This window comes from Diceros bicornis, chromosome 31 (assembly GCF_020826845.1).
Source record: "Diceros bicornis minor isolate mBicDic1 chromosome 31, mDicBic1.mat.cur, whole genome shotgun sequence".
In the NCBI taxonomy this organism is placed as follows: Eukaryota; Metazoa; Chordata; class Mammalia; order Perissodactyla; family Rhinocerotidae; genus Diceros; species Diceros bicornis.
The window spans coordinates 17,544,567-17,569,990 of record NC_080770.1 but is presented as its reverse complement, the minus strand read 5'-3'; the positions used below and the strand labels follow the sequence as shown (position 1 = coordinate 17,569,990).

General features: G+C 35.2%; 2 protein-coding genes and 1 pseudogene across 2 annotated transcripts; 1 reads left to right on the top strand and 2 right to left on the bottom strand.

Moving 5' to 3' along the window:
• Window positions 1-3,182: 3,182 nt before the first annotated feature.
• Window positions 3,183-4,100, top strand: LOC131395081 (olfactory receptor 8U3-like). The gene has a single exon (XM_058526884.1). It carries the CDS (start codon window positions 3,183-3,185, stop codon window positions 4,098-4,100), a length of 918 nt encoding a protein of 305 aa, XP_058382867.1.
• Window positions 4,101-12,193: 8,093 nt separating this feature from the next.
• LOC131395088 (olfactory receptor 5M9-like) lies at window positions 12,194-13,179 on the bottom strand. The gene is given in 3 exon segments (XM_058526890.1): window positions 12,194-12,873; window positions 12,875-13,137; window positions 13,140-13,179. Coding segments are annotated over 3 exon segments (930 nt in total). The 5' UTR covers window positions 13,174-13,179; the 3' UTR covers window positions 12,194-12,240.
• A 6,222-nt stretch (window positions 13,180-19,401) lies between these two features.
• Window positions 19,402-20,329, bottom strand: LOC131395082 (olfactory receptor 5M9-like; annotated as a pseudogene).
• Between the last annotated feature and the right edge of the window lie 5,095 nt (window positions 20,330-25,424).

Below are 25,424 nucleotides of genomic sequence, written 5' to 3'. Positions count from 1 at the left end.
GGCCAGCAATTAATCCTTAGTTTAGAGTGAGAAGCTGATCCTTAAGGAAATTCCAATATGGCAGAAGTTACATCTTTTTCTTTAAGGGCATTATTCTTGTCTTTGGGACATAGTAAATGCTTAAAACGGATATACAATGCATACTCAATGGCCTCATCAGGCCCTTTTGGAGAAACAAGGTCAGGCCAAATTTGTTTTACACCAAATGTCTTCCTCATATACTCCAATATATCCTATTGCTTCTCATTTGTTTATCAACTCATTAGGATGCAGATAAAGAGGATTTGTTATTGTCTTCATGTCTATACTGAGCAAAGAAAAAATAAACATATCTGTCTGCTTAAAAATTTATAACTTCTAGGTATAAAATACACTCTGTTAGGAAATGGTAAAACAAAAGATTAAATCAGAATCCTTCTGACTAAGAAGATCAAAGGAAAAGGAAGGGACAAAAATAAACAAATGGTGACAAAATATTAGAAGTGTTTGTGATATTTAAAATTTTTGCCATTTGTTTTTGCTTTTCTTTGTCTTGTTTATACAAATTAAATTGGACATTCATAACCAAGGACTAGTGATTTTGTGATGAGATCATTCTATTTGAAATAAGACCTGATATTACCTTTGTTTGTATAGGGTAATATTTTTCTAATTGAAAATTTCTAATCACAGTTGCACTCTGGAGGGTCTGTGACCCTGGGGCAGTCATGTCTGGGGAACATTACAATTTACTCTCTAAGGAATGGAGACTCAACTATATAAAGGCCTATATCACATATGTGTATACACTTGCTAGCCCAGAGAGTCATTGAAAAGGAGAACCCTGCAGAAATATTCAGAAGATTTCTTCCACAACCAGGTAAGTTAACAGGCACGGTTGGTCATTTCCATAGCCCTCCTCCCGGCAATTCATCCACAATTTTCCCCATTAAAAAGAAAGTAGATGACCTTGTCTAACTCTGCTACAACTGAAGCTGAAATCTACACACAAGAATGAAATAACTTTCTCAAAATAAAATATGTCTCTCAACTGCTCCCTGAGAATTGGGCTTCCTTTAGAGGAGGAAAACACTTTTTATCTATTGATAAAACTTCAGAAGCCAATTCCTGTGGAAGATGAGCATTTGTGTGTGTGGGAGTTGCCTTTCTCTTAGGAGAAAATTTTGATGGTTTAAAAAATGTGTATCAAAGAGACAATCATAAGTGAAAGTAATAAACAAAAACGGGAGCTGGTCTTTTCAAAATTTGAAATTGATGAGGGTCTGTGGAGTTGTATTGTTCTTTTTTTTTTATTATTATGAATATACAAGGAAGGAAAATCAGCCTGATTCCAGCGTATGTGCAAAGAAAAGTAATTCAATACAAAAACTTCCATTAATTATCGTTAAAACACCCAAAGTGATATTTATCATGGAAGACCAAAAGTGGGACCAGAGGGGACCAATATGTCCCCATGTCTGCAAGTGAGCAACTGTGGGCTGAATCAATACTTGCTCGTTTCCTCTTTTATTCTATTCCTAGAATAATGAGCTATAGTACCAAGACACCAGTTCAGGAAGACAAATCCGTTCAAACACACCTCTCATAGGGTGGGCTTTGACTCCACCAAGAGAAAAGTAAATGGATGAGGGAGAAAATTGTTTTCATGTCAGACTTTATGTACACATGTATATGTATGCATATCTTTGTATATATGCATATACCTATATTTATGTGTATTATGTATGTGTATTTGTATGTATATGTATATGTGTGTGTGTATTTCTTTTGTTTTTGGAGAACGTATTAGGTACAAGTTATAGTACTGAGCTGAGTCAATAGAGGGAGAAGAGAAAATTAAAAGGACAGAATTTCTGACCACTCACACCAAACTGTTAAAATAAAAATAAAAGTTTTCCTTGGGGCAATATGTTTGGGGAGGAACGGAAACTATTCTTTCTCTTTTACACATTTTATTTATTTTTAATTTGATATGCTGAGAATTTCTTATTTTCTACTTTCCTCCCAAAGTTAAGGTTGGCTTTCTCGGCCTCAAAAGTGGAAAGAACATATAACTCCCAATAACCATACTGTGCAAGTTAAACATCATAGGACAGAAGCATTACTTCCTGAAAATTATTCTCTCTCTTGTCAAAGAGATTACTACCTTTTGAAAGTGGAATGCATGATATTGTTTCACTGAGAATTTACCGGAAATTGTAGAAAACATTCTTGATTATAAATGGTGAAAGGAATTAAAATACAACACTATAGAACACTTTAATATGGAGAACTATACTTTTTAAAATATATATATCCTAGCTCTACTATAAGTGTATTATTTTTAATTTTTAGAAAGCGGTATTTGAAAATAAATTAATTACATATGAATTCAAAATGTGCCTGATTCACAAGTAGAAACATTTAATGGCCCCCTTTTTTCTCTCCATTGAATATCCTGCTTAATTTTTCATTTAGCATGATACATACTTGTTAAACTACAATAAAAATATCTATTCAATAAGATATAAAATTAGTACATTAAAGTTTTTTTTTTTTTTTTGAGGAAAATTAGCCCTGAGCTAAGATCTGTTGCCAATTCTCCTCTTTTTTTGCCAAGGAAGATTGGCCTTGGGCCAACATCTATGCCCATCTTCCACTACTTTATAAGGGATGCCGCCACAGCATGGCTTGATAAGCAATGTGTAGGTCCATGCCTGGTATCCAAACCTGTGAACCCCGGGCCACCAAAGTGGAACCTATGAACTTAACCACTGTGCTGCCAGGCCGGCCCCAGTGTATTAAAGTTTTGCTTCACAGAAGATAATAATGGAGCGAGAAATAAAAATTTGTTTTCTTCTCCTTATCCAATATAATTTTAAATGATCTACATCTAAAATATTAAATATTTTTTCAAACATATACACATTTTTTGGTTTGATTTTTTTTTTATATCTTTACTATGCAGCTTTCAGCTGATTTATTTTTACTGGTCCTCAATTTTTGGCTTCATAAAACTATAAATAGCTAGAGAGGAGAGTTCGAAATGGGATGTATTTGGTGGTTCTGATGTTCTACTTCAATAAACAACAGTTTCTCAAGATAAACACACAGATGTTGGTGTCTGATGACAATTCCTTAGTCCCAATAATTTTTCTCTGGCTCTGTTTTGTCTTTTTTCAGCAGTTAAGAAACTGGAATAAATGACTGAAAGGAATAACACCAGGGTGATGGAATTCATTCTGTTGGGCTTTTCAGTCCACAGAGAGATTGAAATCATTCTCTTTCTGCTCATTTTAGTGATATATACTCTAACTTTGGTAGGGAATGTTGGGATGATTTCATTAATCCGATTGGATTCTCGGCTACACACACCTATGTACTTTTTTCTAAGTAATCTGGCCTTCGTAGAGCTATGTTACTCCTCATCAATAGCCCCAAAGTTTCTGGAGACCCTCTTGACCAAGCACAGGTCTATATCTTTCTATGCATGTGCAACACAGCTGGGCTTTTTCCTGAACTTCGTGATATCAGAGATGTTCCTTCTTGCAGTAATGGCTTATGATCGCTATGTGGCCATCTGCAATCCTCTTCTCTACATGGTGATCATGTCCCAAAAGGTGTGTATGCAGCTAGTAATGGGTTCCTACTTATACAGCTTTTCTGTTGCTTTGCTCCACACAATAGTTACTTTCCAACTGGTCTACTGTGGCCCCAATATCATCAATCACTTCTATTGTGACGACGTCCCTTTGATGGCCCTCGCCTGCTCAGACACCAGCCTCAAAGAAACCTTGATTTTCATCTTTGCTGGATTCAACATGATCAGCTCTTTGGCCACTGTCTTTATTTCTTACTTATACATTGTGACTGCCATTTTGCAAATCCAATCTACAGAAGGGAGGCGCAAAGCTTTCTCAACTTGTGTCTCTCATCTGACCGCCTTGACTATATTCTATGGGACTCTGATCTTCATGTATCTGCAACCAAAGTCAAACCATTCCCTTGATACAGACAAAATGGCCTCTGTGTTCTATGCAATAGTCGTTCCCATGTTGAACCCCATGATCTACAGCTTGAGGAACCAAGAGGTAAAAAAATGCCTTGAGAAAAGCCTTTGAAAAATGTTATGTCCTGTCTCTAAAAAACTTTAAGAAGTGACTTGGAATAATGCCTCACTTGGAACAATGCCACATGTAGATATGCTGTTTTAATAATCTTTTGATGGAGTAATACATTTTTACCATTCTTTATACGAGTAAAGTTATTTTGTACATAAGTTCTATTTTTTATATAGTCTGTAATAAGATGAAATGTCTAAAGGGGTAAAATTTAAATTTTTAACAAATCGCTGCTGTTTGGATATGTAACAATGATAGCTATGACCTGGGTGTCTCCTATTCAACTGACAATAAGATTTATCAAAGTGTTTCTGATTTGTAAATTAGTGGAGGACAGAGAAAGACGCAAGGGAGGAGATGAAATAAGTTTCTTATCCATCCCGCTGTCATTTTACGCTATAGCCAGCTCCTCAACGGTACCCTGTTAACCTTCATTCTTCCCTCTGCTTCTGACCACCAGTAGATTCCCTACCTACGACTCCCTGAAATTACGCTATCATTAGGTCTGTTGAAAATGTGTCATTTTTCACTATGAAGATCTGAGTCAGGATTAGTTTTTGGAAAGCCATACTCCCTTTTATTACCCTATCAAAGCAAAAAAGCAGACTTATCCTTAAATTTGTTAGCCAAAACTATACTGTACAAAGGTCCACTGAAATTTGGGGATATGAGGAAATTACAATGGGTTGGGGGACAGGAAGGCATAGTTTAGAACAAAGTGATAAATATAGTTGTCCGATTCCAAGAATGTAGCTCTACATTGGGGTGATTATAAAGCAGCATAATCCAGAACCCACTTAAACCTTCAACTGTAATGTAACAGACATTTTTTCACCTATAAATTCAAATGTTCAATGTCTACTATGTGCTTGACATTGTGTACCATCCTTAGAGAGCCAAAACAAACACATTCCCTGCATGATACTGCTTAATGGTCTGGTAGAAGAGGCAGATCTCCATCAAATAATTACAAAAATAAGTGTTTAATTTCAATATGAGTTAGTGAGACTCAGAGAGAGCTAAAGTGTCAGAAGAGGGTGATTAAGACAGTTAATGCGCAACCAAGGCAAAAATTCCAGTAGCGTGAGCTACGGACCACAAGTACCTTGTGGAGTCCCCCAAGTGTGGGAAAATTGCATCAGGCCCTTAGGAGAACACGGCACATGTGGGATAAGGCAGTACCACTTTGGAAAAGAAATATCTTAAACCTGTTAAGAAGAAATAAGGGAGAACTTATCAGTCCTAATTCCTTCTCTGTGAAGCCCAGCAGACTCTGGCGCAAATACCACTTCTGCGTCACTAGCCTCCCAACGTGTCACGACAGGCTTAAGTTTGGCTCGGACACACAGTTTAGGCTTTCAATCTGCCGTGCTTCATCCCTGGGAGACTGATACCATAGGATGAGTTTATCTTCCACAATTTGTCCCTCTTAGTGTTTAATATAACCCCCGTAACCATTCTGAATGATGGTGCAAAATGAGTAAATAAGTCAGTAAGCAAATAAAATGAACACAGTTTGGACTGTTTCCCTGTTTACAATGACCCTTCTGAGAATCTCCCTCCTCCACAGAGGTGAAATGTGACACCCATTGTTGTACTAGTGTCTCTACCCTTATAAGCACAGTACCTTGGAGTGATCACACGACTGAGGATAAGCCAATCAGATGCCTTTCAAGGGAGTTGGACATTGCAATCCTGTAATTCTAGTGAGTCTCAACTGATCACTTAATCTTAGGTTAAGTGCATTCTGGAGCTGAGGTTTCCATTGTAGATGTCACTGTGCACTGAGAAACAGATACTAGTCTATAGAGAAAGAAAAATAAATGTCAACAAGAGAAATCCATGTGGGCTCAAAAAATGAAAGAGGGTGGCTGTTGTCGTGGGAAGAGGGAGAATCTCTCTCTGTCCTTTCTGTTAAGGTTCTTATGGCTGGCCAAATAATTAACAAGACAGGTTAGCAGGAGAAAATAATACCAAGTTTAATAACATGTATACATGGGAGAAAGCAGGGACACTGCGTTTCTCAACACAATAGCAGAAATTCTCGTCTTAAATACCATGTTCAGCCAATGACAAAGGAGGATTTTGGGGGTGGGGGGAGTCAGTTACAGGAGATTACCACTAAAGCACAGTAAACAAGAGTAAGGTTATTATGCAGCTTTAAGGCCTCAACTTCCACATTGATAAGCCTCTAGAAATGAGGCCATCCCCCTCTCTTCTCAAAACAGAGAGGGAGACACCTTTACAAATGGAGATTTACCTTATAAATGTAAATGATTGTCTGGCAACTCCTCACAGGGCCATCCAGAGAATGTGGCCAGAGAGACAGAACTTCCGATAAGATGGGCTTGTTGGTGCCTTTCCTATTGTAACATTTATCCTACATTATCTTTACAGCCATCATGATAGATCTGTTCCAGGAAGGAGCCACCATGTCAAATTCTTTAGGCAGTTAGTGGGGGAGGTCAAATGTCCTCAGAGAAAACAACCAAGGTAAAGAGATAGATTTCAGGGTGGCCAAATCTTGATCTCCCACAGTCCCGCCTTTGAAACTACAAGTTTTACAGTCTTTTTGAAACTTAAAGAAGTTTCATAGTACAGAAGCTGAGTTGGTAGATTGTTTTATGTCACTGAACACATTTCTTAGTCCTGATAATAGATCAGTTCAATTAAGTTCATTTTGGAAGGTGGTGATGCAGGTGGGCTCTCAAGGTTACCCCTATATTATGGAAGCAAGCAATCAAGTATTTAATGGAAGCATTTCTATGTAAACAAAAAGAAAAACAAGGTTAATGGTTGGAGCAAATTAGAAACGAGTTTGAGATAAGAGGACAGCCAGTTAAGATCTTTAGATGTCAGCGGCAAAGTATCTTTTGTAGTTTAAAATGTCTCTCACGGTGTAGGTCAGGTCATCTCTTAAGTTTATATCAAGTCCATCAGCTTCAGTTTGCAAGGCTTCAGGGAAAAGGGCAGGTTCAGTTTTTAGTGATTTCAAATGAAAATGATGGAAAAAATCAAAAATGTTAGTTTGGACATCTGTAGCCAGATATTTCAGGAGACTAGAGGAAATCAGGATCCAGTCCAGTCAACAGATATAAAACAAAAACCTTAAAAGACAATTAACAAAACTAAGATTTAATATCCGCAAATGTATACTATAGTTTTTACTGAAATATAATTTTTTTCTCTAAAATCACCCTCATTTTTATCAAAGATAGCCAAATTAAAACTAAGTAGTTTGTAAAATAAGTCTAGTTCCAATAGACTTGGCCCAATTATTTACATAAGTACAGCAAGAATAGCAATTGATCACATAGGCTCTTTTAAATCTGCTTTGTTGGAACTTTTTATAAGGAATCTCAGATTTAACTTTAAAGGCCTCTCTAGGCCAGGAAAGCCAAGCCAAGGATTTTGTCATCAGACTTTGCCTGTAATACCTACAGATTTGGGTGAATTCTTCTCTTCCGAGGTTCCCCCAAAATATTTTGAGGTTCCTTGTACCTGCCAGATAAGTGACATTTTTTACTTATCTTGGTAAGTGCTGCTTGGAACATAAGGTACCAGGCCAATATTTCTGCGTGGTTTTATTCCATAAAGTCCAATCTTCATTCCTCAAAAGCTGTATGGTTATATCGCAAATATGATGTTCTAGTCACAACCTTGGTAATATAACCAGTGTTTCTAATTGTGTCCTGTTATAAGGAGAACAGATTCTTATTGAACTTATGTAAATAACTATATTGCCATGAAAACAACAATACTCACTTACTAAGAGTTTCCAAATCTTGGAGGGATCAAGTAGAGAGAAAAAGATAAATATTTCCATTTTACTTACAAAAGTATCATTTACCAAATTGCTATAAGTCATAGCTATCTTGGGAGAAAAGAGAAAAAGTTTTCATTAAATCTGAAAAAAACAAAACATTAAAAATTTAGCAATACTTCAAATGAAAAATCATAAAAATTATAATCAACCTTATCAGTTCATTTACTCCTGTGTAATCTATTCTTGATCCCAATCTTTTTGTTAACAGCTTCATGAAGTTGTCAGTCTCTCCATCAGATTTCTGTAATTTATTACCCAGTTCAGTTTTATGATCAGAAAGTTTATCAGAAGTCTGTACTTTAGTGTAAATGTCAGAGTCCTTTCCACGAATTTTTTTGAAGTTAAAACATTTTGCAATTTGAAAAATGCAATTTGAAATTGCATTTGCAATTTCTTTGCTCTAATGCAAAGAAATAAGTCTGTAAACATCAAGACCTCAAAATGGCAATTGACAAAGAAATTTGGTTAATTTTGTGACATACAACACTTTAAAATAATAATAACCAGAATTATGACTGATAACCAGGACAGATTAGAATTTCAGTAATGTTATACAATTTTAAAACACCTATGTCAATAACATTTGCCCACATAATACCACCTAAGAAGGTTTATCATCACTTGTCTGACAATGTTTTTCATGTAGTTTAACATACTGAATAAGCCTAATAAGTTTAGTATCTTTTTCTTTATAGGCAGAGAGCAAATTTCTTTGAGAAGTTCTAGGGCCCTTTGAAAATTCCCAAAGAAAAAAAGTAAAAAAAAAGACTTTATTTAAGATATGAATTTTGGGGAGCTTGTCAAAAATATAAAAAGTCAAAGCAAACAGAGCATTAACAGTCCAAAAAGCCTTAATAGAGAGAGCTCAGTCTTTTGAACACAGGAAATTATTTTAACAATGCATAGATTTTCTGTCTTTTAGGTAGATTTATTCAAAGGTAGAGAAAAATCTTTTATAATCTCTTTATCAAGTTCAAGAAAATCATCCTTTTAAGAGACAGAAGACCAAATTTTAATTTTGTACCAGCTTACTTCTGCTATTAAAACTCATTTACTTAATTAAATTTATTTCAATCTTAGCCAACTTGACCATACAAAAACTCCTTTTTTAGAATTCTTCTTCCACAAACCTATAACTTTGTTTTTACGTTCAGAATTTGTCCCATGTCTTTCTTTTCTCTCTTAGTACTTGAGGACAAATTTATCTTTTTTAATCAATCAAACAAAATATTTTCATTCTTTGTATCTTTTTTATACATCTTCCTTTCCCTGTACACAGACATATTTTTTTTTAATTTTTAGTAGCTTCAATCACATATATTAATTAGAAATTTTAACTCTTAGAAACCTTAATTTCTAAGTAAAAACTAAGTAGACAATTATAAACTTTCTTTTACATTAGTATCTTGTGGCTTGGAAAATTTATGAATACTTCATAACTTCTAGAAATATGTTACTTTATAGTACAATTTTTTAATCATAACTTCTAGAAATATGTTACTTTATAGTACAGTTTTTTAATAAAACACATGTTTACCAATAGACCCAAAACACCTTTTAGTTTTCCTGTAACGAAAAGCCAAATGTAGACAAATGTACATTTAGTAATCAATGTCTAATATTTTATCTGGAAATGATGATACTCAGAGAATTTTTATCATAAAATTTAGCAAAACTCAAGTTTTAAGTCACCAAAAAGAGTTTGGAAGCTGTAACCACCATAACACATAATTATTGTTTAAAGTTCATCCAACATTCATCTTTTTCACAACTATTTAGTTACTTATTCCCAATAATTATTTAGATTGCCTACAAGACTTCATAAGACTTCAGATAAAATTAGCCATCATTTAAATTACTATTTTTGTTAACCAGTTCTGTAATAGAAATAACATCAGTTTTTTTTCTACAAAATTTCATGTAAATTTTATCATCTCTTATACCTTTAAATATAGTTATCATTAAGATTTTTATCAATAGGTCTTGGTCTTCTAATTTTGGACAAGGGAAGTATTCCCAGTCAGACATTTTAAAACATACTCAGGCAAAGTTAATGTAACCTCTTTATATAAAATTAGTTCAAACATTCTAACCTTTATAATCTTATCAACACTTACACTTTTACATGTTCTCAATTCAATTGTAACCTGAGTCAAGGTCTTAAGGCTAATCAAAATTTTCCCTTCCTTTTCTGGCCTTTTCTTAGGTACCAAATAAATAATTATGTGAGAGCTCTCAAAACATTTTTTTTCCCCCAATTTAGAAGTTTTCCCAATTCAAAGGATCTGTCGTCTGGCCATTGACGAGTAGGATCTTCATTTGTATATTTATTCTAATAGTGACTCGAACCAATAAGCCTTTTTAAGGAAAGAACTGGAGGTAACTTTCCGTGCTTAGAATAAATCTACCATGGACGCAAGAGGCATCCCTGGTGAGGGCGCAGATGATGTAGCCCCCGTGATCTACAGAATTTACTCCCAAAGATATTCAGAGAAAGTAAAGACCTTTGTTGCACAGCCAGTAAGGATGGTGTCTCCGGTCTCCCACAATAGTGTGGGACGCCTCCAGTCACAGACCCGCTAATCTGTGACACCGGGCAGGAGATACTGGAATGGGATTTTTCCAGCACTAACAAGCAACAAAGGTAAAGACGACAAAAGCCCTTATGGACTGGGCCTTTTATGACAAACTCCCCTGAGAGCTTGGCACAGCCGGACAAAGAGACAGTTCGGAACCGCAGTCTACTCGACTGGCCACCAAGGTGCACTCCGGTAAATGCATCTTCTGTATGGTGGAGACCAAGGAGAATATTCTCACTGGTCACAAAGCCAAGTTTCCTCAGGACACAGAACAAGACAGAGACTACTCTGGGAGGAAAAGGGATCAAGATCAAAACCAAGAGTACTCTACCAAATTTAAACCAAGAGTCACTAAAAGCCCAAGAAACTAGTTTCCCAAATATTTTCTCCTGCCAATCTAAATTTAGAAAGAGAAAAAATTCTCACCACTTCCTTCCGCCGGACTCCGCAGATAGAGATTCCGGGAGGCTGACGTGGTAAGAAGTCTTACCTTTTGCCGGCTTTCGTCAGGCGTTCCCGTATCTCACCATCTGTAGTAGTCCAGGGAGAAGGCAGGTCTTCCAGCCAGAGAAGGCAACTTGCCAGCCAGTGCTTCTCCTGCCTGGCTCGCCAAAACAGTTGGGGGAAGAGGGCGAATCTCTCTCTGCCCTTTCCCTTAAGGTTCTTCTGGCTGGCCAAATAATCAACGAGACAGGTTAGCAGGAGAAAATAATACCAAATTTAATAACATGTATACATGGGAGAAAGCAAGGACACTGCGTTTCTCAACAAATTCTCGTCTTAAATATCTTTTTCAGCCAATGACAAAGGAGGATTTTGGGGGTGGGGGGAGTCAGTTATAGGAGATTACCACTAAAGCACAGTAAACAAGAGTAAGGTTTATTATGTAGCTCAAGGCCTCACCTTCCACATTGGCAAGTCACTAGAGATGAGCTCATCCCCCTCTCTTCTCCAAACAGAGAGGGAGATACATTTACAAATGGAGATTTCCCTTATAAATGTAAATGATTGTCTGGCAACTCTTCGCAGGGTCATCCAGAGAATGTGGCCAGAGAGACAGAACTTCTGATAAGAGGGGCTTGTTGGTGCCTTTCCTATTGTAACATTTACCCTACGTTATCTTTACAGCCATCATGATAGATCTGTTCCAGGAAGGAGCCACCATGTCAAATTCTTTAGGCAGTTAGTGGGGGAGGTCAAATGTCCTCAGAGAAAACAACCGAGGTAAAGAGATAGATTTCAGGGTGGCCAAATCTTGATCTCCCACAGAACACTTTAGGTAAGTCAAGGTCCATCAACATCCTGTAGTCACGGAAAAGAGACAAATTCTTATTCTTTTTCTCATGAAATTACATATTTCATGTGAAATCTAGGTCGAGGAGCATGTGTATAGAGAAAATGTTCTAGGAAATCATGTTTGACTCCAAAAAGCGCACCTCAAAATTAACATTTCTTTATCTAAACTTATTTATAGGTTCCTCCAATAACTACACTTAGCACAATTTTACATACACTGTGGATAACACTAATATGTCAGTTTCAATAATATGATTGCACATGTAGGATAAAGCAGGCTTAGTAATTAGAGCCCATTCATGGGGTAAAGCATCACTGTTAGATTGGACCTTTTAGTATATGGAAGTGTTGGCTTTAGAAAGTCCTTTTTGAGTTAGAACTTTTATGCCTGGATATTTGTAATAGGTAGCAACACAACGTAAAAATTTCTGTTGCAGTTTCACTTCCCCAAGTTTGCTTTGATGATTGCTTTGTGGACAGCCTCTTTCGCATCCTTGTTTCTCAAACTGTAGATCATAGGATTTAGCATGGGAATCACTGTGGTATAAAACACAGCCACCATTTTCCCCTGCTCCACAGACTCCTCTGTGGGCCGCCTGAGATACATGAATATGAGAGTCCCATAAAACATGGTAACAGCTGGCAAGTGGGACCCGCAAGTGGAGACTGCCTTTCTCCTCCCATCAGCAGAGTGCACGCGTAGCACAGCTACTACAATGAGAATATAGGAGACGAGGACCACTGAGAGAGAATATGTGAAATTAATTCCAGCAATCACAATCATTGTGTATTCTTTGATGTGGACCCCTCCACAGGCAATCTTGATGAGAGGAGGATCTCCACAATAGAAGTGGTTGATTTCAAAGTTTCCACAGAAGTACAAGCCATATGTCCATAATGTGCATATTAAACTCACAGAGAATCCATAGACATAAGGCACAGAGATGAGGCAAACACAGACGGTCCTGGACACTTTACTGCCATAAAGTAAAGGGTTGCAGATGGCCATGTAGCGATCAAAGGCCGTCACTGCCAAGATGTAGACCTCCACATGGACAAGGGCAATGAAAAAAATAACACTGCACCAAACACCCCACATAGGAAATGGTTTTTGTCTCTGATAATAAGTTTTCCAGCATTTTGGGGGTGACATTGGAAGAGAAACACACATCCACAAAAGACAAATGACTCAAGAAAAAGTACATAGGACTCTGAAGCTGGGGACTGATGCTGATCAGAATGATCATACCAATGTTCCCTAACAGAGTGATCATGTAAACTACTAGGAACACCACAAAAAAGAAAACTTGAAGCTCCTGACAACTGGTCAACCCAGAAGACTAAATTCTGTCACATCCGTGAAATTCGGCATTGCCTTTAAAAGACCAAGTCTGGATTGCCTAAGGAGAAACAAAACTCATGAATGGCTTCGTTTTATTCTTGAAAATTTTGAGTCACATTTACCCTTATTCTAATTCAAATAATTTAAAAATCAATGCAGATTTTGCACAATGTCCGAGATAAGAATGTATAAGCATAATTGCTTCCTCTAATAAATCTTATATGTAGTTACTATCAATATTTATCAGTTTTCTACCAGTAAAATAGGCAATTACATTCATTGCTAACATATATTATTAAAATTAGACATTTATATTTTGCTAGATTATTACAATCATCACAGGGCTCAAATATGACTAAAACCAGACTAAGACTTGTCAGTGGTAATTCATGTTACAATCTAGTTATTGACATAGTTATCTTCCATGATGCCAGCATATGATATCATATGCTTTCAACATATGAAATTCCTAGTCATATCTTAATTCGTTTAGCTAAACATTATGCTTGTTTGATAGCTACTACCTTGAGAGGTAAAGCGATTTAACAGCACAGGCTCTATCAGTTGTAAACTACAAGTGGTTCAATCACCTAGCATGCATTATCAACATTATGTCAGTGGATAAAGATCATAAGGCAAAGTTTACGGGACGTATTTTAATAACCATGGTGTCACATCAGTGACACTAAAAACGCTGGTTTTTAGAACCAATCAATTCAATGCCTAATTATTGTAGTCAAATTTAATGTCACTATAAGGAAATGGTTCCCAAACAATATTTTCTCCTTGTAATGCACATCCTCAGTTTACTTCTTCCAAGAAATAAAAACTTGACGTGAGATCATAAGGATGTGTCTGTAGGATTAGACCCATCTTGGGAATTTAGCTCTCCATAGTAACAGTGTTTGAAGAATACATTACTGACTTATAATTTGGCATCTGTTTATAATTGCTTATATTAATTCATATTACAAATATTAAAGCACCTTATATCTCAGATATATTTGTTATACCTAGAAATATTCTAAATTTTGGAAATATGAGGGTGAACAAAATATACAAGATTCTGGCTTGCATCATGCTGTCTTCTTGTTTAAAAGGAGTAAACAACAAACAAATACACAAATGAGATACGTTAGGGAATGGAGCTGCTATGACAAAAGTTCAGTATGCTAGTAAGATAAGAAATAGGGGGAGGTGATGTACAGAGAGAGTGATCAAATAAGATCTCTCTGAGGAGGTGACTGTTGAGTTAGTGAGAAGTAGCCAGCTACAGAGAAATATGAAGGAAGAAGGAAGTGCAAATGCAAAAGCTCAGAAAAGGAAATATCAGCTTGGCATGTTGAAAAAGTGTTGCTAAATATGTCCCTTTATATATTAAAAAGTGTATGAACTCTGTGATTGTATCATGGCCCCCTCCAATTAGTAGCAGGTACATTTGGGAAGTTAAGCTCGATGAACTATTTTCTTACCCCTGAAATGCTTAATACAGGAATTGAACATACCATATATAAAATAAACTGAACACATAACATAACAGACACTAAAGTTTTATTTTGGCACTAAGCTTCCCCTTAATATATATTTCCATGATTGTAGCTCATCTGTTTTGGCTCCTTTTAGATGTGGAAATACTTTACCAGATGAGAGCTGCAGACTCTTGTTGGGATATAGAGCTAAGGGCAGAGATTTCCCTTTGTAAATACTCCTGACCCCACTCCATAAACAGACAATTCTCTAATTAACAGGGTTTGACTTGGGTTAATGGTACAACTATACTTTTTTAAGTATAAATCATATAAAACAGCATCAAGTCACCTAAGAAACATAAACTAATACTTCTTCTCCAATATTGTTTCAGTCCCAATATGATGCATGTATTTCTCTTCTACACATAATCGTCTACTCCGTGGTAGTAGAGTTTGCCTCATTCATCTTGGAACTCTTTAAAATGCCTAGCTTAAATGTTACGTATAATGGATATTCAGGAATATTCACACATATGACTTTTTTTTCAAGTGCCTTGACCTCTATCTGCTTCATATACTACATTACAATATTGTAATATTATTAAAACTATCTAAGAAAGATTCTTCTAGTGACAACATTCTAAACTTTATAATATTAGTGAGAATAGCTAATTTTTACTGATTGCCAGCTAAATTTTTTGCATAGAAAGGTCTTATGAAATAAGGTCTGTTAGCATCATCACCTTACAAATGAGGAAACTGAAGTACTGAAAGACTAAGAAGGTCTCCCTGGATCAGACATCTACCATATTGGGATGCAAATCAATTAATTTACCTCTAGTCTTGTACTCTTAATAACTGTATATCGCTATCTCTTGATAGCCTATTACTCTATCTCTCCACATTTAAAATTCAGTTTGATTAGCCTCCAGATAGAACAAAATTATCCTTTTATAATTTTATATTTCATCTTTGATGAATTAGAAAAGCTGTCTATGTCTCTAGAATGGCTGAATGTATCCACAGAGACAGTGGACCACTGTTCTCCCTATCCCTTCCAAGGTTAGGTGATCCCATAGCCCTGGGCTCAGATGACTGAGTGACTTCTGAGTTAGAGCCAATTTATTATATAGATGTGCATCACCTATCAAAAAAATTGAGAAGATAGGTTGTAAAACTTACAAATAAAAATAAAATTCATTTTTATTAACCCTCAGGAATTTTCTATGAAGAAAACAGGAAAGATATAATTACTCTTCCAATTATTCCTACTGATGCAATATCCTTAACTCCATTCACATATAATTTAAAACAACAATGTGAAAATCAATGGTCTTTGTAGAGAAGAGTGTAAGGGTAAAAAATGGGGAATAGAAATTTTTGTAAATCCTCCTTGTAACAAGCTCATTCTTAAGAAGTTTTGAATAAACTCTGGATAGAAATAAAAATATTTCTGAGTAATATGATTTCACACAATGAAACACTGTAATAACAATAAGACTACAAATAAGGCCTCGTTCTTCTCTTCAAAATAAGGATAAAAATTAAAAGACTTGACTGCACGCATCTGTTTTGCAAAGAGTAAAGAATTTCCAGACCTACCTTCAGCAGAGGACAACAGCAAATGATAATTTCTCACTATATATACTAGACTCTTGAACACTGAGAGCATTACAAGCATCTCCCCGAGGAACTATCCAGGTAATTATGAAAGAAATAATGATTGAAATTCTAGAAACATCTCAGGGGTAGGAGTAGTTAAGCAGTGTTCATGAGAAGAATAATTCTTATAATAAAATTGAGAAATCAAAATTCTTGATATCACAGAATAATCTCTCACCTTCGTATGGGTTCTGTCATCGTTCATTCACATTTGACAATTATGCATCTCAGGGAAATATTCTTGGTTTGCATCATATAAAATTTCTGTCAGCGACTTTCTTTTCTGTTGTGCCACAGTTCCAATAAGCACTATCTCTCAGGATGTCCCATCACACGATGCATGTCCTATGCATCTCATGGTTGCTTTAAAGATGTCAGATGCATCAACAGTATAAATCACTTGGAAACATCTAGGGAGAATGAGTACAAAAGTAGAAGTCATTGGTGAAGTAGTCAGTTGTGGTAGAATGATTTGTATCCCTCAATTAAGGCTTTTCTGGGAGTCAGTAGAGCGTTGACTTTGAACTCAGACAGATCAAGCTCTGTCACTTTACACGACCCTGGGTAATCACAATTCTCAGCCTCAATACTCATCTCTAGAATGGGGAAACTGCCATCTTACAGTGTGACTTGATGGTCTCAGATAACGTAGGGGTAACTCTGGGCGATGCCTGTCTCATATGAAGCACTCAAAAAAATTGAAATTTTTTGTGCATTTTCACCTCAAATTAGTTTACAATTACGATCTCACCACCTGTACAGAATTGTGATTAACATTATCCCTATATTGAAGAATAAAATATGCATATGTAAAATAACTGTAAAGTTAAGTTTTTTGACCAAGTTTAGAAAGCTACCAAGTTAAAGAACCAGAATGCCAACCTAGGTGGTTCACAAACTCTAAACTATACACTACCTCAATTTAGTCTGGAAGGTTCACAGAATTGTGCTCAGGCAAAGTTTTCTCTGCATTCTTCAGTGCCCGTGTACCCAGAACTCCTGAGTCCCTTCTCACTTATTAGGGAAAAAGTACATCTGGTAAACTCATTGACATCAGGTTATTGTTATGTAATGCTTATTCTTTCAAGAAAGTATAGATTTGAAAGGAAGAAAGTTTGTGTGTGCATGTGTGTGTGTGTGTCAGAGAGAGAGAGAGCAAGAAAGAGAGAGTGACATAGACAGTTAAAACCACTTTATATTGAAGATCTTAAGTATAATGAATTTGATAGATGAAAAAACAAATGTAACAATAAAATCTATTTTAAAAAGTATCTTACAGAAATATCCTGAATTTTCAACAAATGCAAAACTGCTTTATGCTCTGCCAAAGAATCTAAACTCACGGAAATTATCAACCTTAGAGACCTTGGAGATCAGAGACTAGAACCTAAATATTAATTGGATGAATGGCAAAAAATGACTTGTCCAAGGTCATCCACACATTAGTTTGAAATTTGGAAACTCAAACCAGGAGTATGATTTCACCTTTCACCTTGGCATCATCATTCTTCATATACACTAAAATAACTATACAAAAATAAGTAGGGACAGCATTTCGCCTTTGAGAAACAGACATAACAAAGGTCATCCAAATCCACATGCTAACAGACTACAAAGCATTAAAATGTTTAAAACCGTATTTTGAAATTTATAAGTAACCAGCAACTAATTTGGCATGTCAAGTGTTCGATAAATGGTAAATAAATGGTTTCACTGCCAAAAGGAATTGCTCTTAACTCATCTTAAAAGTAACATTATGTAACTTAGACCTTCAATTCTTTAGGGAGTTTAATTTTTGTAACTATAGACACATAATATTATAATTTAATCTAAATTAGCAATTTCATTTTATGCAAATACCTTTAAAATGTTGTCCATGATATGTGTGTGTATGTAGAAATGACATCATATGCATTTCTGGTTTCCCTTGAGGAACATAAAACTCAAAAATGGGCAAAGTAGAACGTTTATTCCCATATTGCAACAATTTCATTTTATATTTACATCTTTTCAAATAAATTTGCAATTACTTACATGTGTAATTTAAATGTGTAAATTTTATTACTTTAGTTACGTAATTTCTGCACCAAAACAGCAGGTTATTTATTTATTTATTCATCTGAGGACATAGAGACTTCAAGGAGAGTCCAAGTTGTAAAGTTGTTGCCTCATGCTTGTACTTTGTGAAATGAGGTATGAGAGACATACCAAATTATGTTAATAATGTTATGGCCAGACTTGTCATTGTTACAACAAATAGACCACCCTCAATATTTTATTTTTTTCAAATACAAAAATTATTTTAAAATATTTAAGTTCCACATCTTAGTCACAGATATGCAAAATATTTCACATGAGTATCAATTTAATTTATTAAGTGGAATCTGGAGAGATGTGCTTTCAAAATGACACATTGATTCACTAATTATAACCACTCCAATCAAACTGAGGACATCTTGGCAGGAGCATGCGAGAATTACATAGTCTGGTCACTGGCGACCTTGGGGTTGAAATACAGCAGTTACTGGAATCTGTAAGAGAGAGACACCATTGTGTCTCTTAAACACCAAAAAATTGACAAAGGATCAAATAAAATAATATTGATATTTTCAAAGTGGTAGTCTGTGAACAGACCCGCCCTTCTCATTGAAAGAAGCATTAAATATTACACAATCTCACAACCTTTACTGAGACCCCCATTGTTATGTCCTCACACTAGAAAACTACATGAAATGTTTTTTCTCTACTTTAAATTACTCTGTAAGTAGGAAAATTAGTAAGAATTTCCCAAATTCATCCACTGAATTTTTGGATAAGAAAAATAAAATCTTTTCATTCTAGTGAAGTATTTGAACAATTTCTATCAGTGTACCTGTGACCTTTGGCTCAAATTATCTTTTAAATTAATCTATTTATTAATTTTTAATTAATCCTTACTACTTACATCAACAGGGATGGGTCAATCTGCTTTTTTTCTCTGAATATTAGTTTTCTCTTTTTTGTCTTTTCAATTCACAAAGTCTTAAGCTTTTATAAAAAGTCTCTAGCTATGTACTGAGCAATAATCTGTTGACAAAGAAATACTTATGAAACATGGAAGACAAACTTAACTCAATTTTACTTTATTTTATTAAACATGTTCTGCTGATCACTTTGTTTATGGCTTTTCTTTCACATCTTTGTTTCTCAAACTGTGGATCATAGGATTCAGCATGGGAATCACGGTGGTATAAAACACAGCCACCATTTTCCCCTGCTCCACAGACTCTTCAGTGGGCCACCTGAGATACATGAATATGCGAGTCCCATAAAACATGGTAACAGCTGTCAAGTGGGACCCACATGCAAAGAATGCTTTCCTCTTCCCATCAGAAGAGCGCATGCGTAGCACAGCTACTACAATGAGGGTATAGGAGATGAGGACCACTGAGAGGGAATATGTCAAGTTAATTCCAGAAATAACAATCATTGTGTATTCTTTGATGTGGATCCCCCTGCAGGCAATCTTGATGAGAACAGGATCCTCACAATAAAAGTGGTTGATTTCAAAGTTTCCACAGAAGTACAAGCCATACGTCCATGGTGTGCATATTAGACTAACGAAGAATCTATATAAATAAGGCACAGAGATGAGGCGAACACAGACAGTCCTGGATATGTTACTGCTGTAAAGCAAAGTTTGCAGATGGTCATGTAGTGATCAAAGGCCATCACTGCCAAGATATAGACCTCTACGTGGGCAAGAGCAACGAAAAAGTAACACTGCACCAAACACCCCACATAGGAAATGGTTTTTGTCTCTGATAATAAGTTTTCCAGCATTTTGGGGGTGACATTGGAAGAGAAACACACATCCACAAAAGACAAATGACTCAAGGAAAAGTACATAGGACTCTGAAGCTGGGGACTGATGCTGATCAGAATGATCATACCAATGTTCCCTAACAGAGTGATCATGTAAACCAGTAGGAACACCACAAAAAAGATAACTTGAAGCTCCTGACGACTGGTCAACCCAGAAGAATAAATTGTGTCACATCCGTGAAATTTGGCATTGCCTTCAAAAGGCCAAGTCTGGATTGCCTAAGGAGAAACAAAACTCATGAATGGCTTTGTTTTATTCTTGAAACTTTTGAGTCACATTTATCCTTATCACAATTTGAATAATTTAAAAATCAATGCTGATTTTACACAATGTCGAAGATGAGAATATATAGGCATAATTGTTTCCTTTAATAGGTTTTATAGATATTTACCACCAACATTTATCAGTTTCTTATCTGTAAAATAGGCAGTTACATTCATTGTTAACATGTATTATTAAAATTAAACATTTATATTTTGTTATATTATTACAATAATGTTGAAACACAAGGTAAAATTATGACTAAAGTCAGACTGAGAGTTATCAGTGGCAATTGGTTTAAATTCTAGTTATTGACATATTTGCCCTCCATTATGCCAGTGTATGATATCATATGCTTTCAACATATGAAATTCCTCGTCATATTTCATTTGTTTAGCTAAACAGTTTACTCATTTGATTGCTGCTACTTGTAGGGGTAAAGGGATTTAACAGCATGGACTCTATCAGTTTTACAGTTCTCTCTTAAAAGTAATCTACCAGTGGTTCAATTATCTAGCACCTGCTATCAAAATTGTGTCAATAGATAAAGAGCATGAGGCAAAGTTTAGGTGACATGTTTTAATAATTATTCTATCTCACATCAGATTCCTCTGGTTTTTAGAACAAATCAATTCTATGCCTAGTTATTCATATTCAAATCTAATATTACTACAAGAAAAAGCTTCCCAAACAACATTTTCTCCCTTGACTAGAGCTCCCCAGTTGACTCTTCCATGAAGTAAAAACTTGCCCTACATTCTTAAGGATGTATTTGCAGAATTAGCGCCATCTTGGAAATTTAAGCTCTCCATAGTAACAATGTTTGAAGGGTATCTTACTGACTTATAAATGGACCTTTGTTTATAATTGCTTGTATTAATTAATTGTATAAACATCAAGGCCAATTTTATGTCAGATATATTTGTTATATTATATCTAGAAGTATTCTAAATACTGTAAATATGAGCGTGAATAAGATATACAAGATTCTGGCTTGCATCATACACTATTCTTGTTGAGAAGGAATAAGCAATAAACAAATGTACAAATGTGACACATTAGGGAGTGGAGCTGCTGTGTCGAAAGTACAGTATGTTAACAAGATAAGAAATAAGGGAAGGTGAGGTGCAGATAGAGTGATCAAAGAAGATCTCTCTGAGGAGGTGACTTTTGAGTTAGTGAGAAGTAGCCAGCTACAGAGAAATATGAAGGGAAAAGGGAATCAAATGCAAATGCTCAGAAGAGGAAATATTAGCTTGGCATGTTGAAAAAGAGTGTTGCTTGAGATATTCCTTTATATATTAAAAAGTGTATGAACTCTGATTATATCATGACCCCCTCCAATTAGTAGCAGAGCATATTTGGGAAGTTAATTAATTTCTATGAACTATTTTCATACCTCTAAAGTGCTTAACATGGGAATTAAATATACCATATATAAAGTAAATTGGGCACATAACATAATAGACACTGAAGTTTTAGTTCTGCACTAAGCTTCCCCTTACTATAGATTTCCATGATTGTAGCTCATCTGTTCTGGCTCCTTTTAAGCGTAGAAATACTTAGCCAAAGGAGAGCTATGGACTCTGGTCGGGGAATAGAGCTAAGGTGAGGGATTTCTCTTTGCAAAAACTCCTGACCCCACTCCATGAACAGATAATTCTCTAACAGAGTTTGACTTGGGTTAATGGTACTACTATATTAAGTATAAAACAAACAAACAAAAAGCATCAAGGCATCTACAAAATGTAGACCGATACCTCTCTAATTTTAGTTCATGTATGATGTATGTATTTCTCTTCCTCTACACAATCATTACCTCTGTGGTAGTATACTTTGTCTCATTAATTTTGGAACTCCTAAACTGCTAGCTTATTTGCTACATTTGAAAGATATTCTTGAATATATTCACACATAGGATTTTTAAAAAATGCGTACTGATCTCTAGATCAGCTTCATGTCTTACATTATAATATTCCAGTATTGTTAAAAATCTCTAAATAAGATTGTTCTTGGGGCAACAGTCTCAACTTCATAATATCAGTAAGAATACCTAACTTTCATTTAGTGCTTACTAAACCTTTTGCATGCGAAGGTCTTAAGAAACAGCTTCTATTACCAGCATCACTTTACAAATGAGGAAACTGAAGCACTGAAAGACTAAGAAGGTCTCCCCGGGTCATATTTCTGCTAATTGACCAGATTGGGATGCAAAACAATTAATTTAACTCCCATCTTGTATTCTTAATAACCTTCTATTGCTGCTTTTTTGATAACCTATTTTATTATTCTGTTTCTTTACATTTAAATTTAATTTTGACCATCCTCCAAGCAGAAGTTATTCTTCTAACAATTCATCCTTGAGGGACTAGAAGAGCTTTGTGTGACCCTGAAACAGGCTGAACTACAGAGATAGTGGATCACTGTTTCTCTCTACCCCTCCCAGTTCAGGTGATACCATAGACTTGGGATCAGATGACCAAGTGACTTCTGAGTTAGAGCCAATTTATTACATACATGAGCATCATTTATCAAAACAATTGAGAAAATAGAATGTGCAGTTTACAAATAAGAAGAAAAATTTATTTTTATTAACTTTTCAGGAATTTCTCTTGAAAAAAAACAGTGAAGGTATAATTGCTGGTCCAATTAGTCCCACTGGTACAATATCCTCAACTCCATTCACATATATTTTAAAACAGCAACATGAAAATCAATGGTCTTGGTAGAGAAAAATGAAAGGGTAAAAAGTGAGGAATAAAAAATTTTGCGAGTACCCATTGTAACAAGCTCATTCTTAGGAACTTTTGAATAAACTCTGGATGGAAATAAAAACATTTCCCAGTAATATAATTCCACATGATAAAATACTGTGAAAAAAAATAATTCTACAAATAAGGTCTCAGTCTTCTTTTCAAAATATGGATAAAAATTAAAAGATTTGACTACATTAATATATATTGTAAAGAGTATACAATTTGCAGACCTACCTTCAGCAGAGGAGAACAGCAAATGATAATTTCTTCCTATTTATAATTGAATCTTGAACACTGAGAACATTGAGAACATCTCCCTACGCAACTGTCTAAGTAATTATGAAAGGAATAATGATTAGTATTCTATAAATGTCTCAGTGTACGAGGAGTTAAGGAGTGTTCATTAGAAGAATAATTCTTATAATAATATTAAGAAATCAAAATTCTTGACATCATAGAATAATCTCTGTCACCTTCACATGAGTTCTTCCCTCTTTCATTCACTTTTGGCAATTATGCATGTCAGGGAAATATTCTTGGTTTTCATCGTGTAAAATTTTGGTCAGTCACTTCCTTCTCTGTTGTGCTACAGTTCTAATAAACACCATCTGTCAGGATGTATGATCACGCAATTCATACCCTATGCATCTCATGGTTATTTTACAGACGTCAGATGCCCCAACGATATAAATCACTTGAAAACATCTAGGGCGAATGAGTACAAGCAGAAGTCATTGGCGAAGTAGTCGATTGTAGTAGAAGAATTTGTCTCACTGAATTTAGGCTTTTCTGAGAGTCAGTAGAGCATTGAGTTTGAAGTCAGACAGATCAGTAATCAAACCTTGGCTCTACCACTGTACCTGACCTTGGGTAATAACAATTCTCAGCCTCAATACTCATCTCTGGAATGGGGAAACTGCTATTTTACAGTGTGGTGTGATGATCTCAGATAACAGAGGGATAACTCAGCACAATACCTGTCTTCATATGAAGCACTCAAAAAGATTGAAATTATTTGTGCAGTTTCACCTCAAATCAGTTTAAGCTATGATCTGACCACCTCCATAGGATTGTGAATAATATTATCCCTTTGTTGAAGAATAAAAATATATACATGTGAAATAACTATGAGATTAAGATCCTTAACCAAGTTGAGATAGCTAGCAAGTTAAAGAACTAGAATGCCAGTCTAAGTTGTTCAAAAACTCTAAATTATACACTATCTAAATTTATTTAGTCTGAAAGATCATGGAACAAATTGTGCTCAGGCAAAGTTTTCTTCTGCATTCTTCAGTCCCCAATTACCCAGAATTTCTGAGTTCCTTCTCAGTTATTATGGAGAAAGTCCTTGAGGTGAACTCATTATCACCAGGGAATTATAATGTAATATGCACTCTCTTAAGGAAATGTACCTTTGAAAAGAAAAAAGTGTGTGTGTGTGTGTGTCAGAGATAAATATGCTTTACGGTTAGATGCTGGAGATCCTTAAATATAATGAAGTGGATAGATTTAGAAATAAATGTAACAATAAGATCTATGTTTAAAAGTATTTTACAGAAATATCCTGAATTTTTAGCAAATGGTAAAATTAGTTTAGGTTCTACCAAAGAATTTAGATTGATGGAAATATGAGCCAGAAGAGACTTAGAAGATCAGAGAGTGGGACCTAAAAATTAACTGGATGAATGCAAAAAATGACTTCTCCAAGATCACCCACAAATTAATTTGAAATTTGCAAACTCAAACCAGAAACTTGATTCAACCATTGATTTTGGCATCATGATTCTTGATGTAACACTCTCCAAAAAACTAACTAAATAACTTTCCAAAAAAGTAAGTAGAGAAAGTATTTCACATATGAAAAAAAAGAGAGATAACAAAGATCATCCAAATCCACCTGCTAACAGACTGCAAAGTATTAAAATGCTTTAAAATTGTATTTTGAATTCTCATTACACAAGCAAAAAATTAACTGTGTATGGTGATGGATGTTAACTTAGACTTATTGTGGTGATCATTTCTCAATCTATACAAATATCGAATTATTATGTTGCACACCTGAAAACAATATAACATTATATGTCAATTATACCTCAACTGAAAAATTTAAAAAAACATATTTTGAAATTTATTAGTCACCAGCAAATAATTTGGCATAAGTGTTCCCCAATAAATGGTGAATAAATGGTTTTACTACCCAAAAAAATTACTTTTATCTCACCTCAAAAGTAACATTAACTATGTTAGATCTTAAGTTCTTTAAGTTTG